Raw genomic sequence first — 17836 nt, 5'->3', positions numbered from 1 at the left:
ATATGTATTCGAATAATATTAATAATAATAATAATAGTAATAATAATGATAAACAACAAAACCACTTAAAAACAGCTTTGATAGTCTATCCTTTCTTCTCTGGCTAGAAAACAAACAACTGCATATGTCGGTCTCGCGTATTTAATTCGTCGGTTCTGTGTATCATCAGGGAGACTGATTTCGGAGCTATCTTTTACCTGTTGCATACGCTTCTTAAAATTTTTTATAGAATTTCCTTGGGAATGTACTGTTTGCCAGAAAAGTAAACATCACATCAAAAAGAGAAGACTCTTCGGATTACCTACATTACGTCGTGGGCGATTTGTTTACAGCCGGCGGTAATAATCGTAATCGACTTACCGAGCTACTTGATTCTGTAATCACACGCGTTAAATCATTACAGTGAGTGACTGCCTAAGTACGTTCAGTAGACATTGCTTTATAGCCGTCGGGCGATAACGGCCGGGGAATTGGTCGTAGTGTATCGCTTATCTGCGGGAGCATTGCATTTACATTTGGCACGTGACTCCCTCGAACGTGACTGACACATTTATGTATCCCTGTGACATGTGGCAACACTGTTTACGCGTTCATTGAACTCGAGCTCTTCCCGGAAGGGCCCCAATCACACACACACACACACACACACACACACACACACACACACAGGCACTATATCTCTATATATAGATAGACTATACCAAGTCTCCGCGTCGGCCGACCTCGGTGCAAGAAGCGGCCAAGTCCGCCTGGCTGCGCGGCTCTTGGGCGCTTTTTGCATTGTGTGGGGTTTCGCCTGCTCTTGACCGACTTTCTGTTTGGCAGGCAAGGGCAGACAAGTGTGGCGCGACGCGCCACGCCCACGCTGCCTGCCTGCTTATACCCACGAGTTAATTTGCTAACTTCCGCCAGTCGTATTGAATGATAGAAGACGAGATTGTCTTTAAAGCTCCAAGCTTACCCGTAACTGTTCATCACACTGTTTCGCCAACTTATAGCCTCATAAATTTACTTATTTTACGAATTATGCACCGATTACGAATCTCTCGCAAAACTCTCTAACGTTCGTTGATTTTCATCGAGCAGTTTGTATTCATCGTCGAAAATATCATCTTCCTGAAATATTTCGCCGCTCGGATAATGCGTGTCTGAGAGAGAGAGAGAGAGAGAGAGAGAGAGAGAGAGAGAGAGAGAGACAGACAGAGAGAGAGAAATTATCACTTGTGTGTTATTAGTGCTTGTTTGCATTTTGAGCTTGTTGTTAGTCGGGCAAAGATTTTTTGTTGTTGTCATTCGTATAGAAGATGTACACTACTTCTGGGAAAACTATTTTCGCTTGCACTTTTACAAAAATTAAAATTGCTTCTGCCAGCGTTACTGTAGAACGTCGTGTGTATTTTTATCTTCATTTTTTAGCTCTTGTTTATTCTTCCGATGCTAACTTAAAATAGAAGAATTTTGCAGAACATGTAGCATCGAACAATTAAACTTTTAGATGTACTTTCGTAAACGTTTACAGGTAGGAATAACTCATATGGTATCTTTATTGCTAAACATAGAGGTGAATTAGAAGGGATGTGTATTTGTAAACTCTTAATGGATAGAGATAGGAAATTATTGACGAGCATTTAAGCACATATACATTTCTCGCAAAGGCTAATTCTATTAAGGTTGCCTTTCGCCTAAGTTTTGTGTACTTTCTTTCTTTTAAGTATTTTTGCAGATGCCGTAAGTCATATAGCTCCTCTGTCTTGGGCGATCGCGTCAATTTCCTCTGCAGAGTAATAGGAGTTAACTTTTGTGGGATTCCAGTATTCGAGGCATACATGTATAATTAAAGATTAAGATCACAAATAATAATTTTAGTTGTGGTAAAAGGTATTGAGAAGGCATGTGACGTGCCTGCCACTGACTAAGCACTGCCGAGATTTTTTTTTAACTTAGTTTGCCGTAGACTGTGTTGACGAGCAAGCTTGTGTTGCAGACCTCATGTTCTATCTCCTGAGGCGGTAATACGGACGCGACTTTGTTACGCCGGCTGTTTCTGTGATGATAATACAAAATTTCAGGCATGATGGAAGAGCCAAAATGTATCCGTTTCAGATAAGGAACCATGATCGGAAAACGGTTAGGTCACAGTGTACCAAGACAAACTTGGTAGGCGACAATTCTGCCAGTGGAATAAGAGAACCTACGTATCGGTGGTTGTACGAAGTAATTAACTGATTTACTATGTACGTAGTTGCTAACATTGGTAGCTTTTGTAAACCCGAAGCGTACATAACGAGTGGTGTGGACAGGAAACCAACACAAATGTACTTATGCTGGTTCAATATGATACAGCCTCATTCCAGTTCGCACGTCTTTCTCGTCAGACGTTCTCTAAAACAAGTATAGGTAGGCGTGTTTCTGTTTTGTGGCCAGCTCGTGCACCTAATACGAACTCGCGTGTTTTTTTTCTTGTACTTTCATATGAAAACTGTTGTATACAAGACACCTGTCGAGACTGAAGAAGATCTCATGGCAAAATTCTCGCGGCCTCTGACATCGTTCGAATAATCGTGATGGTATTTCAACAGGTACGATAGAACTTAGTGCGACGAGATCGAACCTGCACTGGAGCTAGGGAACTCCACTTTGAAGAGCTATTATGACTGTAGGTCATTTTGAAGATAGATAAATTACAAAACTGTCTACGTGGATTTTTATTTTCATCAGCATACCAATGGTGAATTTGAAATTTTCCCATTTTCGTTTACAGCTTTCGAATCAGTCGTTTCCGTAGCAAAGTTGCCCCTACCTTTCCCCACATATTTGATAGTGTGTATTATTTACATCGACGTCTATACTGTGAAAGCTACCTTACGGTGTGTGGTGGAGGATACTTCGTGTACCAGTGTGACTTTCCCCTTTTCCTGTCCCAGTGGCGATTAGTTCGCGGGAAGAACGAGTGCATGTAAGCCTCTGTGTGGGCTTGGATCTCTCAGATTTTATGTTCATGATGTTTTCGTGAGATATACGTAGGAGGAAGCAATATATTGATTTACACTTTCAGACACGTACGTCCTCGGAACTTAGCAGTTATCCATACCGTGATGCAGAACGTCTGCACTGGAGTTGACTGAGCATTTCCGTGACGCTTGCGCGCTTACTAGATTGTAGATTTGTGGTAAAATCTTATGGGACTTAACTGCTTAGGTCATCGGTCCCTAAGCTTACACACTAGTTAATCTAACTTAAACTAACTTATGCAATGGATAATACACACACCCATGCCCGAGGGTGGACTCGAACCTCCGACGGGGGAGCCGCGCGGACCGTGACAAGACACTTCAGACCGCGCGCCGCGCGCTTACTAAATGAACCTGTAACGTAATATACTGCTCTCCTGTGGATTTTCTCTATTTCCTCTATCAATCCTACCTGGCACGAATCGCAGAATGCCGAGTAATATTCAAGTATCGGCCGAACGAGGGTTTTGTAAGCTACTTTATTTGTTAATGGATTACATTTCATAAGGATTCTTCCAGTGAATCTGTGTGGTATCTGCCTTACCCACTATTAATTTTGTGTGGTTGTTCCACGTCTTATCATTCCGTGTGCATACTCAGAGATATTTTGTGGAAGTAACTGCTTGTAGTGATTATTCTACAACCCTGTAATCGTCCAATAATGGGTCTTTCTGACTATACGTATTACGTTACTTTTTATGTTGACGATCAATTGGCGCTACCTGCACCAAGCGTCTATTCTGTATTTCGCTACAATTTTCTAGCGTTGCGATTTCTCTGTATACAACAGCAGCATCATCCACGAAAAGCGTCGTGGAACTTCCTACGTTAGCTACTAGATCATTTATATGTACTGTGAAGAATAATGGTTGTCTAACATCCTCTTGGGCTACGCCTGACGTTGCTTTTACGTCTGAAGACTTCTCTCCGTTGAGAATGACAGGCTGTGTTCTGTTTACTAGAAACTCTTCCATTCAGTCACACAGTTGGTCGGACACTCTGTACGCTCGTATTTTGTTCATTAGGCGCCTGTGAAGCATCTCGTAGACATGCATTTACTTAAGTGGTTAACTGCACTGTTGCCTCAACTCGAATAAAAATCACATGATGGATAGGAGTATTGCGTTTAATGATTTTACTACAGTTTCTGGTTGTTGTATTCGTAGGCGAGACAGTTGTGTTTAAAAAAGAAATATTTAATATGTAATGTTCGATTTGCTAATTCTGATGCATGTGGACTATAAAAATTTCCCAGTTCTCACCTCAGTAGTGAGTTTAGACTACCGTATCAACGGCAAATGTAATTTGTACGAACATTTGTGACAGTTTAAAACACTGAGTACCGCCGAGACACAAACCCGCACCCATGACATCTGCTGGCTATCCGTGCACGGACCACTCCGCGCTTCTACATGTCACTCTTCCCTGAATAATTCACAGAAGCCTACTTACGAGACTGTTGGGGGACAGCGTCTAGCGCCGAGAGTTCAGCTTAAAAAAATTTCCTGCTTTAACTGAGTCGAACAGTGTTAATGGAGCTTGAGAACTGAAACCCTTTCTCCTCGCAAGCAGACACCTTGCAATTGCACTCTTGCTGCCATTTCCGTCACAAGCGCCGACAAAGGTGTACGCAGGACAGGATTGTTTTTATAAGTTTTTACAGACTGTCAGTAGGTGGCGCTATTGAGATGACAATTCAGAAATTAGTCTAATACTATGTGTACCGTGAGAGTTTGAAGAAACGGTGAACATTTCACTCGAAGGTTTTCGTTGGATGAGCTGTACGCTTATCGTAAAGGCCTAAAAACAATCCCTCGAATACCTTCGTCTTAGGTTTGGTAACAAGTCGTCTTTACTGAAGATTGTTGACAACTCATTTACAGAACTGCATCATTGTAATGCTTCTTCAGCGATGAATTTCGAGACCGTCGACCAAAATCATTTGTTAAAAAAGATAGTGAGCGCAACATGACTAAAGAGAATTGACGTGTGGTATACCGCGAGATAGAGCCGTCCTTAGATATATCCAAGACTGCACAAAATTGCATGAACATTTGTCTGTGAGAAAGATCTGTTCCCGTATAATTCCGGTGCAATTTGACCCAAACTCAAAAACAGTCTCGTGTCAGCTGGTGTAAAGAAATGCTCACAAATTCGACCTAGGAAATACAGAAACCGTATACAGGGGATGAAACTGTTCGGGTGTTTCAAAACGAACCGAAACTGACACCAACAAAAGTGGTTCGATTGGAAAGTACGTCCCAAAAGTGATCGCTTGTCTTTCATTGTTTTTGCAACACCATAAACGGCGGTCCCCCTCAATCTTCCTGCTGCGTTCTGGGCACGACGAGTTTCAGTTGGAGAGACTGCTTATCAAGCAATAATGTGTTAAATAGGGCCATATTCTCAATAGAAGTGTGCCTCGAAGATAGAACATTAAAAATAAAGCTTTTAGAAGATAATGGCAATATAATAGAAGCAGAAGGTAGGAAGGAGAATTGTGGAAGCTTTGATATAGTTTGTGGGAGGCTGAAATTGCCCAATTTGCTGTACAGTGTCACGAAAGTCAGTGGAAAAAAGGAAAAGTTTGCTTCAACACCCCGTGGACGACGAAGTCATTAGAGAAGTCGTTGATAGCTGACACTGATGGAGAGTGATGCGACGTTTCCAGTATTTTTCAAGATTTCATCGAAGGCTTGTGGCAAACAAATTGTTCTAGACCAGTTGTATTAACTGTTTTTCGATTCACTAGATCAGTAGTCGCGACATGTGCAGAGTAACCAAGGAAACAAGCGATCATTTCCTGGAAAGTGCTTTGCAACCGAATCACTTTTGTTGGTGTTGGTTTCGGTTCGTTTTGGAACACCCGAACACGGTTCGTTCAAGTAGTGTTGAACGAAGTGTGACAGAAACCCGAACAACAGGGGGCTGACGTACTAGAACATGCATTGATACTATGAAATGGCGCATTGATAATGGCTATGCACAGGCCGAAATCTAGATTTGCCGAATAAAACCTGCAAGAAAAGGACGACTGATTGCTGCGCTCTATCATTTGAAAGGACCTCAAGAAGTGTGTTTACTTCGCGAGAGTGATAAAACTGCTGCTAGTTTGCAATACACCTAGCATCTGATGGAAGCCACGTGTTTGATTTCGATTCAGTCACTAATTTTGGATGAAGCGAGAAACGATGAGTTTGCAGCGCTAACGCAGTTTGATGGCTTGCTACTGGCTCGCCAATTGGTACAGTTAATTCGTAGATTTAGTTGTGGGCGTATGCAGTTCGAGAAAGAACCTGCTACTCTGCTCCAAACGCCATAGTTCCCCAATTTCATTACATAACTGCAGAGTATGCGTGGACACACACACACACGCACACACACACACACACACACACACACACACACACACACACAGTCTCTGTAAAGTCGGGACAGTCCCATTTCTGCTTCAGCAGTTGTACATAGCAGCAAGCAGTATGTTTCCTTCCCGTGATATTAGTCGGTTTAACTATAAATTAGGTCGTAAATTCGTACCATACGCGAATTAGTCCGAAAGCAGAAGTACAAAGTGTCAACCTTCACCAGTGAATTGTGACGTGTACATGATAATTTGCAACGGTTGCTGTTTCCGACAATTAACTTCCATACACCGTCTGATCAAAAGTACCAGTAGATCTCACGAGAGGCGAACCCTCCATTATAAAAGAAAACGGACTGTATTGTGTTGTCAGTAGGGAGGCTTTAACGACAGAACGGGTCGGTCGGGAGAGCTCAGTGACTTCGAAGGTGGACTAATCATTGGATGTCACCAGCTTAAGAAATCCATCAGACCATTTCAAACACTCTGAAGCTACACAAGTCTACTGTTGGTGATGTTACTGTGAAGTACTAACGCGAAGAAACAAACACAGCGAAACCAAGTCCAAGTGGACCTCATGTACTGCCAGAAGGCGACCGTCAGGTAATGTGAAGGATGGTTGTAAAAAAATCCCACGAAATAAGCTGAAGGAATCACCCGTAATTTCCCAGGTGCCACCAACAGTCCAGCTAGCAGTGTGACTGTGCGTAGGGAGTTAAAAAGAATGGGGTACAATGGACCAGCACCTTCTCATAAACCACACATTTCTGTAGTAAGTGCTAAGCAACGCATGGGATGGTGCAAAGAGCGACGCAATTGGACTGTGGATGCCTGGAAACTACACTCCTGGAAATTGAAATAAGAACACCGTGAGTTCATTGTCCCAGGAAGGGGAAACTTTATTGACACATTCCTGGGGTCAGATACATCACATGATCACACTGACAGAACCACAGGCACATAGACACAGGCAACAGAGCATGCACAATGTCGGCACTAGTACAGTGTATATCCACCTTTCGCAGCAATGCAGGCTGCTATTCTCCCATGGAGACGATCGTAGAGATGCTGGATGTAGTCCTGTGGAACGGCTTGCCATGCCATTTCCACCTGGCGCCTCAGTTGGACCAGCGTTCGTGCTGGACGTGCAGACCGCGTGAGACGACGCTTCATCCAGTCCCAAACATGCTCAATGGGGGACAGATCCGGAGATCTTGCTGGCCAGGGTAGTTGACTTAAACCTTCTAGAGCACGTTGGGTGGCACGGGATACATGCGGACGTGCATTGTCCTGTTGGAACAGCAAGTTCCCTTGCCGGTCTAGGAATGGTAGAACGATGGGTTCGATGACGGTTTGGATGTACCGTGCACTATTCAGTGTCCCCTCGACGATCACCAGTGGTGTACGGCCAGTGTAGGAGATCGCTCCCCACACCATGATGCCGGGTGTTGGCCCTGTGTGCCTCGGTCGTATGCAGTCCTGATTGTGGCGCTCACCTGCACGGCGCCAAACACGCATACGACCATCATTGGCACCAAGGCAGAAGCGACTCTCATCGCTGAAGACGACACGTCTCCATTCTTTCCTCCATTCACGCCCGTCGCGACACCACTGGAGGCGGGCTGCAGGATGTTGGGGCGTGAGCGGAAGACGGCCTAACGGTGTGCGGGACCGTAGCCCAGCTTCATGGAGACGGTTGCGAATGGTCCTCGCCGATACCCCAGGAGCAACAGTGTCCCTAATTTGCTGGGAAGTGGCGGTGCGGTCCCCTACGGCACTGCGTAGGATCCTACGGTCTTGGCGTGCATCCGTGCGTCGCTGCGGTCCGGTGCCAGGTCGACGGGCACGTGCACCTTCCGCCGACCACTGGCGACAACATCGATGTACTGTGGAGACCTCACGCCCCACGTGTTGAGCAATTCGGCGGTACGTCCACCCGGCCTCCCGCATGCCCACTATACGCCCTCGCTCAAAGTCCGTCAACTGCACATACGGTTCACGTCCACGCTGTCGCGGCATGCTACCAGTGTTAAAGACTGCGATGGAGCTCCGTATGCCACGGCAAACTGGCTGACACTGACGGCGGCGGTGCACAAATGCTGCGCAGCTAGCGCCATTCGACGGCCAACACCGCGGTTCCTGGTGCGTCCGCTGTGCCGTGCGTGTGATCATTGCTTGTACAGCCCTCTCGCAGTGTCCGGAGCAAGTATGGTGGGTCTGACACACCGGGGTCAATGTGTTCTTTTTTCCATTTCCAGGAGTGTAGTAATTCGGAGTGATGTATCACGCTGTATCCTGTGACAATCCGATGGTAGAGCTCGTGTTTAGAGAATGCCTGATGGACGTTGCCTGCAGTCATGTGTAGTGCCAACAATGATGTATGGAGGACGTGCTGTTAAGGGATGGGTGTATTTTTCGTGGTTATGGTGTGGTTCCCTTCTTGCGCCTAAGAAAACTATAAATGCAGGAGGACATAAACACATTTTAAAGCTTGTGTGCTGAGTGCATTTTGGTGTCAACGTGACACTGCACCCTGTCGTGACGCATCTGTGAGGCTACAATTTGTGGACAATAACAGTCTTGAACCTGAACTCACAAGGGTATGGTCCAGTCCGACGTGTCGAAACTTACCCGACATTTTTCAAACAGGCAGAATGTACCGAAAGAAATGCATTCTCAAAGTTTTAGCTGCTAAGGCGCACTGCAAGTATTTTTTAAAGATTGTGGAAGTTACAAATTTTTGCCGCAGGAAGAACTGCTTATAGCAGCCCCTAGCGCGAGAATCGGCGAATAAAATGATGTAGCCGTGGCACGAGAACGTAGCGTACTTCCCATTGGCCTAGAATCATAATATTTGGCAAGAAGTAAGTTTCACAATGCAACCAAAAAAAAAGTCCGAATACAGTTAATTCGTAATTATAAAAAAATTTTCATTTGTTATCCGAATATCTGTCCTGTTAACACCACTTTTTCTCACTGTCGGGCAGCCTATATCGATGTCGGTAACAGACAAAATTAGTCGATATTCTCGATTCCCGGGATGGATGAACTATCTGTATAAATAATTAAGTTTGTACGGAACCGGCGCGTGAGTCCTATTCACACATATACGGAATTTAAAAAAAAAAAAATGCTTGCAGTGTGCCTCAGAAGCTAAAATTTTGGCATTGTGTTTCTTTCGGTGTTTTCTTCCTGCAGGTTTCGACTTGTCAGATCGGACCATTCCCTTGTCAGTGGAACACCTTTGGGGTAAGTTAGATTGTCGACTTCGCTACAGACCGCGGAGTCCAACATCACTACCTTATCTGGTTTCGGCTCTGGAGGAAGAATGAGTAGCCATTCATACATCTATCTAGGCGCTTCAGTCTGGAACCGCGCGACTGCTACGGTCGCAGGTTCGAATCCTGCCTCGGGCATGAATGTGTGTGATGTCCTCAGGTTAGTTAGGTTTAAGTAGTACTTAGTCTAGGGGACTAATGACTTCAGGTGTCAAGTCCCATAGTGCTTAGCGCCATTTCAACCATTCTGCTCTCTCTTTGTTTCCCAACTCTCCTGAATTTCCCAACATGCATCTTTCCATTGCTCGCTAAACACCCTACAGTTTTTGAATAGTTTACGCATTAAAAATTACTATCTGTTCAGTAATATACACTTGACCGTAAAATTTCCTTTCGGACATATGGGAATCTTAGTTTTTAAAACACCCCAGGAGTTTTATGCTCTTCTGTTTCATAGTTCTTTTGTTCTTCTGCTTTCTTTTCGTTGTGTTGGGTGTACGTTATTGTAGTCTGACCGTAATTTTGATTTCCAGGTATACTTTCAAACTTGCTATTCTCAGTTCTTCGATTCATTGATGAATTTTATCTGAATTAGAAACAAACGGTGTAACGCTGATTTGCAAAAAGAAGTTCGATTGTTTATGTTCCGTTTACCCGCATTCCTCTCTCTCTTTTTCCCTGCTTAAGGATCCAAAAACTTTCTCTAGGACTGCAAAGAACAGATTTAATCTATTGAATCTCCTTTGGTGATCCCCTTACAATTGTGGATTTCAAGTTATGCTGATGGAGTGTAATGGAAGCTGCAACGCTAATGTACACTGCCGGGGCAGTGTACATTAGCGTTGCAGCTTCCATTACACTCCATCAGCATAACTTGAAATCCACAATATCTTAGAGGACTGTGCTCGGTGTCACCAAGGTATAATACTTGGATACTGATGGGTTGTAGTGATAGTGTTTCATTCGCCACGGTTATCGGCGATCAGATGGCGCTCAGGAGACGTGTCTGTGAAGCCTCTGTTTTCATTCTGCAGGCAGTAACTGTGCTGAGATTTAGAGGTGAACAGTGTTCGCAACATTCATTCTAGGGTACAGCCGTGCCGACGAGTCGTTCGGGCACGAAATTCTGGCGTATGTTGCAACTGCCGTGTCATCTCGGATGATTAGGAATCGTCTGCTTGCAGCAGGATTACGATCAAGTGTGCCTCTGGCCAGGCTACCACCGACACCACTCTGGTAGGTATCGTGAAAGAATTGTCTGAAGAGTGGAATTACGTTATCTGTTATCTTCAGTAGAGTAGGTTCTGCCTGCATGCGAGCGATGGACGTACACGTGTATGTTGTAGACTTGATCAGCTGCCCGTTCCATAGTGCTTTCGCCCACGACACATAGGTTCCATCCCAGGCTTTATAGTGTGGGGGGTCATACGTTGCAACTCGCTGCCACATTTGGTGTTCTGCAGGTTAAAGTGACCAGTGCTAGCTACATATCACCGGCTGTTACGTCGTGCTATTGCCGTTTCTTTGACAGGAAGGTGGTGAGCTTTTTCAGCGGAACCAGGGACAGCAAACAGCATTACCAAATTTTAACAGAAGGGTCAAGTTCCTTGGGACAGTCTGTCGCGTGGTGCCTTTCGCCACGTTAATGATCTTTTGCATGCGCGAGCACTCGCCTGCGTTGCCGCCCGGGTGCGGGTGGAGGGGAGGGTGTGTGTGGGCGGGGGGAGCGTAAAGCTGTATTCGTCCGACTGTTTGGTCCGAATTTGTCATCATCACATTCATACCATAATGGACTACCGGCCACTTAAGTTGTCAATAAAGTGGCCTTGTCCTTCAGGCTGTTGAATTTTGTTTCCCTGGCAGTGTATTTGCTCATCCGTATGCACAGGCGAGTCGAATCAATACCTTCATTGTTAAATGTTGTAACAATAGGTTTTGTTAAAACTGAATATAATCCTGAAACTCTATGCAATCCTGAGAAAGTGGTAGTGCTTCGGTGTGAGTTTTGCGTGAGCAGTGGTGAGAGACAAACTCTGAGCATTCTGGTTGTGCTGTCAACTCGTTTGACTGTTAACGTGTGTGTCGAGGTGGAGGGCAGGTGTGTGAGGCGCGGCGCCGTGTGTTGCAGATGTACTCGTCGCAGGTGCGCGACTCGCTGGGCCAGCTGCACGTGGCGCACTACGCTGACGACCTGGGCGTGCTGGAGGAGCGGCGGACGCGCACGCCGCAGCCGCCGGGCCCCGGCCCCGGCGCCGCCCCCGGGCCCACGGCCGCCTGGCGCAAGGCGCGCCCGCCGCAGCCCCCGCAGCCGCCGCCCCCGCAGCAGCAGCGCTCCCCGCAGCCGCAGACGGCGCCCTCTCCGGGACAGGTAAACGCCGATTTCGCTATCGCGATCGTAATAGTCTTAACAGGGAGAGAGAGTAAGACGTCAGTGAACCCTTAAGAAAGAAGTGAACGACGACCTTATTTTTCGAAGAAAGGTGTTAAAAAATATGAACCAGACTAATTAAGAAGTATGAAACTACACTAACGGATAAAAACTGCAGCTCCAAAAAAAATGATTAATGTAGGGGAATGAATACATTTGTCTAGCTAACATATTTAAGTGATTAACATTCCAAGGTCACAGGTTAATGTAAGCTGGTACATTAATAACTGGTGTAACCGCCAGCATGTTGGATGCACGCGTGCATGCATTGTATTACACAGGTGCCGGATGTCAGTTTGTGGGCTGGAGTTCAATCCTTATTGCTCTTGGTCGGTCAGTACAGGGACGGTTAATGATGGTTGTGGATGACGTTGTGAGTTATCGCCCCATGATGTCCCGTATGTGCTAGATAGGAGACATATCTGGTGATCGAACAGGTCAAGGCAACATGTCGACCCTGTGTAGAGCTTGTTGGGTTAAAACAGCGGTATGCAGACTCTCAACTTCCAGTCTCAAAGCTATCTAACGCTCACGACCGTTACAGCATATATTTAAAGCAAGCCTCATAGTGACGCTGTTAGCGCCATCTCATGCCACTGGCGGGAAATTTTAACTGAGATCATATTTCAGGTTTAAAAACACACCTACCAACTTTCGTTTATGTCGCCCAAGTCCTCCTTGACGTCGCGATTTTTTTCCGTCACTGTGTTTTCATGAGTCAATAAGTCGCAAACTGGGATAGATACGTCTGAGCTGCGTGTACAGGCCTAAAATTTCTTTTCCTTTTCAGCATACTCCCCTTGTAAAATTACGCATTTGTCCCAACGATCGGCAAGACGTTCGAAGCCCGTAGTATAGAATTCTTGTGGCAGCGTTCCCATCAAACGCGTGCCCTCTCGGAATATAACAAGCTTATTTGGTTCCTTAAATTGCTGCAACCCGCAAGACCGATGTGTCGTGCTGGTAGCGAAATACCCCTAGGCGGGGAAACAAACTAGATAAGCAGGGCGACCTGGACGCTCCTTGTTTGTGACTTTTTGTCTTTTGGTGAATTGCTGTATCCAATTGCAGGCAAATTTGTATGAAATACAATTCTAATCATGTACGGAACGAATTTCTCTTTCGACGCCCTCTCTCGACAGTCCCTCGGCTGACAAAAAATCTCGTTCTAGTCGGGTACACACGCGTAGCACACGCGCCTTCTCGGTCTGACTGCAAATCGTTAATCATTGGCAGCGGAGTACTGCATATCGGACTTCTTCCACCCCACATGTGCTGTCATCGTCTAGATACGTATAGGCGCGGAATTTGAAACGATACTCGGGATTCTAGCATTTCCGACTTATTTATTCACTCGCCCTCGTGTACTGAAGGCTTTCACGACTGGATGTCTTAGCTGTTGGTGCGTCTTCTAGCATGGTCCACGGACATTTTCCGTTCCTAACATTTCGTCCAGAGCTACGCTGGAGATCTTGACAGTCTCCAACACTCAGCGGAAATCGGAGTACGTCTGAAAATGTCCAGCGCAACTCCGGACGAAACGTTAGGAACGGAAAAGTTTCACGGACCGCGACCATAAAGCTCTGAAGATTGACGATCGGCTGAGACTGTCGTAATGCACCACACATAGTCCTCACGGTGAGAGAAGAGTCCTGAGAGTTCAAGAGGGCTAGGAGCGGCTGCTCGAGCCCCTGCCACTAACGCAACTTTAAGTTTCTTTGGCGTCGCCTCACTTTTGCCGGCGACTATGACTTTTCTGTATACAGGGTGGTCCATTGATAGGGACCGGATCAAATATCTCACGAAATAAGCGTCAAACGAAATAACTACAAAGAACGAAACTTGTCTAGCTTCAGGGGGAAACCAGATGGCGCTATGGTTGGCCCGCTAGATGGCGCTGCCATAGGTCAAACGGATATCAACTGCGTTTTTTTAAATATGAAACCCCCATTTTTTTATTACATATTCGTGTAGTACGTACAGAAATTTGAATATTTTAGTTGGACCACTTTTTCGCTTTGTGATAGATGGCGCTGTAATAGCCACAAACGTATACGTACGTGGTATCACGTAACATTCCGCCATTGCGGACGGTATTTGCTTCGTGATACGTTACCCGTGTTAAAATGGACTGTTTACCAATTGCGGAAAAGGTCGATATCGTGTTGATGTATGGCTATTGTGATCAAAGTGCCCAACGGGCGTGTGCTATGTATGCTGCTCGGTATCCTGGACGACATCATCCAAGTGTCCGGACCGTTCGCAGGATAGTTACGTTATTTAAGGAAACAGGAAGTGTTCGGCCACATGTGGAACGTCAACCACGACCTGCAACAAATGATGATGCCCAAGTAGGTGTTTTAGCTGCTGTCGCGGTTAATCCGCACATCAGTAGCAGACAAACTGCGCGAGAATCGGGAATCTCAAAAACGTCGGTGTTGAGAATGCTACATCAACATCGATTGCACCCGTACAATATTTCTATGCACCAGGAATTGCATGGCGACGACTTTGAACGTCGTGTACAGTTCTGCCACTGGGCACAAGAGAAATTACGGGACAATGACAGACTTTGTGCACGCGTTCTATTTAGCGACGAAGCGTCATTCACCAACAGCGGTAAGGTAAACCGGCATAATATGCACTATTGGGCAACGGAAAATCCACGATGGCTGCGACAAGTGGAACATCAGCGACCTTGGCGGGTTACTGTATGGTGCGGCATTATGGGAGGAAGGATAATTGGTCCCTGTTTTATGAATGGCAATCTAAATGGTGCAATGTATGCTAATTTCCTACGTAATGTTCTACCCATGTTACTACAAGATGTTTCATTGCATGACACAATGGCGATGTACTTCAACATGATTGATGTCCGGCACATAGCTCGCGTGCGGTTGAAGCGGTATTGACTAGCATATTTCATGACAGGTGGATTGGTCGTCGAAGCACCCTACCATGGTCCACACGTTCACCGGATCTGACGTTCCCGGATTTCTTTCTGTGGGGAAAGTTGAAGGATATTTGCCATCGTAATCCACCGACAACACCTGACGACACGCGCCAGCGCATTGCCAATGCATGTGCGAACATTACGAAAGGCGATCTACTCGCTGTTGAGAGGAATGTCGTTACACGTATTGCCAAATTCATTGAGGTTGACGGACATTATTTTGAGCATTTATTGCATTAATGTGGTATTTACAGACAATCACGCTGCAACAGCATATGTTCTCAGAAGTGGTAAGTTCACAAAGATACATGTATCACATTGGAACAACCGAAATAAAATGTTCCGTATTTTAATCTAAAAAACCTACGTATTACCAACTGTTCGTCTAAAATTGTGAGCCATATGTTTGTTACTATTACACCGCCATCTATCACAAAGCGAAAAAAGTGGTCCAACTAAAACATTCATATTTCTTTACGTACTATACGAATATTTAATAAAAAATGGGGGTTCCTATTTCAAAAAACGCAGTTGATATCCGTTTAACCTATGGCAGCGCCATCTAGCGGGCCAACCATAGCGCCAACTGGTTTCTCCCTACAAGCTAGACAAGTTTCGTTCTTTGTAGTTTTTCGTTTGGCCCTTACTTCGTGAGATATTTGGCCCGGTCACGATCAATGGACCACCCTGTAATGATGGCAGCCTTTTGCACCACGTACTTTAACCCTCGCAATACCAGGGGACACGGTTACTTTATGCCCACCTTTTGAAAATCTTATAATCCAGTCATTTAAAATTCTGAAAAAATATTTAATGTTTTTAATGGATTCTTCTACCAGATTCCATAAATGTTTTAAATTTTTAGTTAAACTTAACCGAAAAATTTAAGTCTTACTAGTAGATGTCGCTTTCCCCAGTGAATGTAAGATTCAGTATTTTCAGGTTCGGGACCTTACTTACCAAATGTATGTTGTGAGTAAAAGCCAACTACAATTAATGAAATTAGAATTTTGTAAATAATTTTTTAGATTAGGTAAAGTACTCCCCCCCCCCCGGCCCCGTCCGGTTGGGAGTATACGTCACAGAAAGTATGTTGTTAATATAAATCAACAACAATTAACGAATTTTTTCATTTTTTTCAGGTGAGCATAAAATAGCCCCCCCCCCTCCCCTTGGTTATGCGTTTTATGGAAAATGTATTGCGCGTTATGGAAAAGGCGTTGATATTGCTAGGGTTAAAGGTGGAAACTGTATTATTTCCACTGAGGGTTCTTATTTCGGCGTACAGAGTATGATTACGTACCTTCTGGGGAAAAAATGCCAAGTGATTAAAGTGATTACTGGTGGAACATTTTGTACTGTAATGTGGATACCTGAACTGGGTAGAAAACTGCCAAATGAATGGGAACACATTCCTAGTTATGTGCACAGAATCAGCGAATGTTGTGTGTTTTTGCCACTAAAAGAGAGAGTGGGTATAGCAGTTTACAAAATTAGGCAGCTATATACCTTATAGGGTTCCTTCCTAGAAGTTAGATTTAGCTAATTCATCAGATACGCCATGATTCGTGTACATTTTTCCTTCTAATAAGCGTGAAATGTGTTTCTTTTGTATACTTCGCTTAAAATTTGTTGGGTATTCGACGTTTCACCGAATCTAGTGGTACGGGCCAGCTGCAAGCGCCGGCCGGAGTGGCAGAGCGGTTAAAGGCGTTACAGTCTGGAACCGCACGACCGCTACGGTCACAGGTTCGAATCCTGCCTCGGGCATGGATGTGTGTGATGTCCTTAGGTTAGTTAGGTTTAAGTAGTTCTAAGTTCTAGGGGACTTATGACCACAGCAGTTGAGTCCCATAGTGCTCAGAGCCATTTGACCCATTTTTTGAACCAGCTGCAAGCTAATCGCACTTCCTTCTCGAGCGCCATGTGCTCGCTGTGTTGCGGGTACATGCAGAGCTTCTCCAAGTGTGGTTGCAAGCGCGCCTCCAACCTGACGTTAGCTACTGCAGTCTGGCAATGAATAATTTTCTGCTCGGCCCAGTATATATTTTCCGTCACCTTTTTGTCAATTTATTGGCTTGTGGGCCGTGCCAGTTCAGTCATCTCAATAGCAATAGCAATGTCAATTATGACGATACGAAGGCAAGGACAACACAGCACCCAGTCCCTGAGCCGGGAAAATTTCCGACCCGACTGGGAATCGAACCCGGACCCCTTCGCGTAGCTGCCGAGATGGACTTTTCCGTCACGTCACACGATATCAGTTCGTTCATATTAACTACGTGTGAAGCAGCAAGTAGCAGCATGTAAACCAATTCATTACTCTAATGCGGAAAGCGTTTACATGGGGGCGAAAATAGAGTGTGAAAGCTGAATTCCGTTATTGCCAGAATTGATATTTCGGTGACCAGACAGAAGCGATATTTCAAAATCAGTTTACGGGAAGCCGGATTGGATCTCGTGTTAAAGTATTGCGTGTCAGACATTACTGTCCAATATGACATCCATTGCCTGCGATTTTGCCTGTTTGAGCGTTAACGTTGTTTTTGGAACACAGCTCACGCCACGATGCAACGGACGCGGCGTACCACAACAGACACGAATGTGATACATAGAAAGCATTTTGATTCGATCCCTCAATATCGGCGCTTAACAGCTTTGCGTTGTACTGATTTTGGGCAGTTAATTGGTACGCATGCGTATAGCATGCGCTGTCTAATATGTTCTATTCGCGATAGAAAGGTAGGGTCAAATGTTTTGCACAGCCCTTGAGCTAGGGACCATTCGTGCACCCAACAGAAGGAT

At 45.2% G+C, this 17836-nt stretch overlaps 1 protein-coding gene across 1 annotated transcript in view; it reads left to right on the top strand.

Moving 5' to 3' along the window:
* LOC126184344 (trithorax group protein osa-like) overlaps positions 1 to 17836 on the top strand; it is a 395921-nt gene that overhangs the window by 41898 nt on the left and 336187 nt on the right. The window contains 1 exon segment of the mRNA XM_049926723.1: positions 11779 to 12018. Coding sequence (XP_049782680.1) covers positions 11779 to 12018 — 240 coding nt within the window.

The sequence above is a fragment of the Schistocerca cancellata genome, chromosome 4 (assembly GCF_023864275.1).
Source record: "Schistocerca cancellata isolate TAMUIC-IGC-003103 chromosome 4, iqSchCanc2.1, whole genome shotgun sequence".
Classification (NCBI taxonomy): domain Eukaryota; kingdom Metazoa; phylum Arthropoda; class Insecta; order Orthoptera; family Acrididae; genus Schistocerca; species Schistocerca cancellata.
The sequence above is the reverse complement of the archived record's forward strand: the minus strand, read 5'-3'. Positions and strand labels throughout refer to the sequence as shown.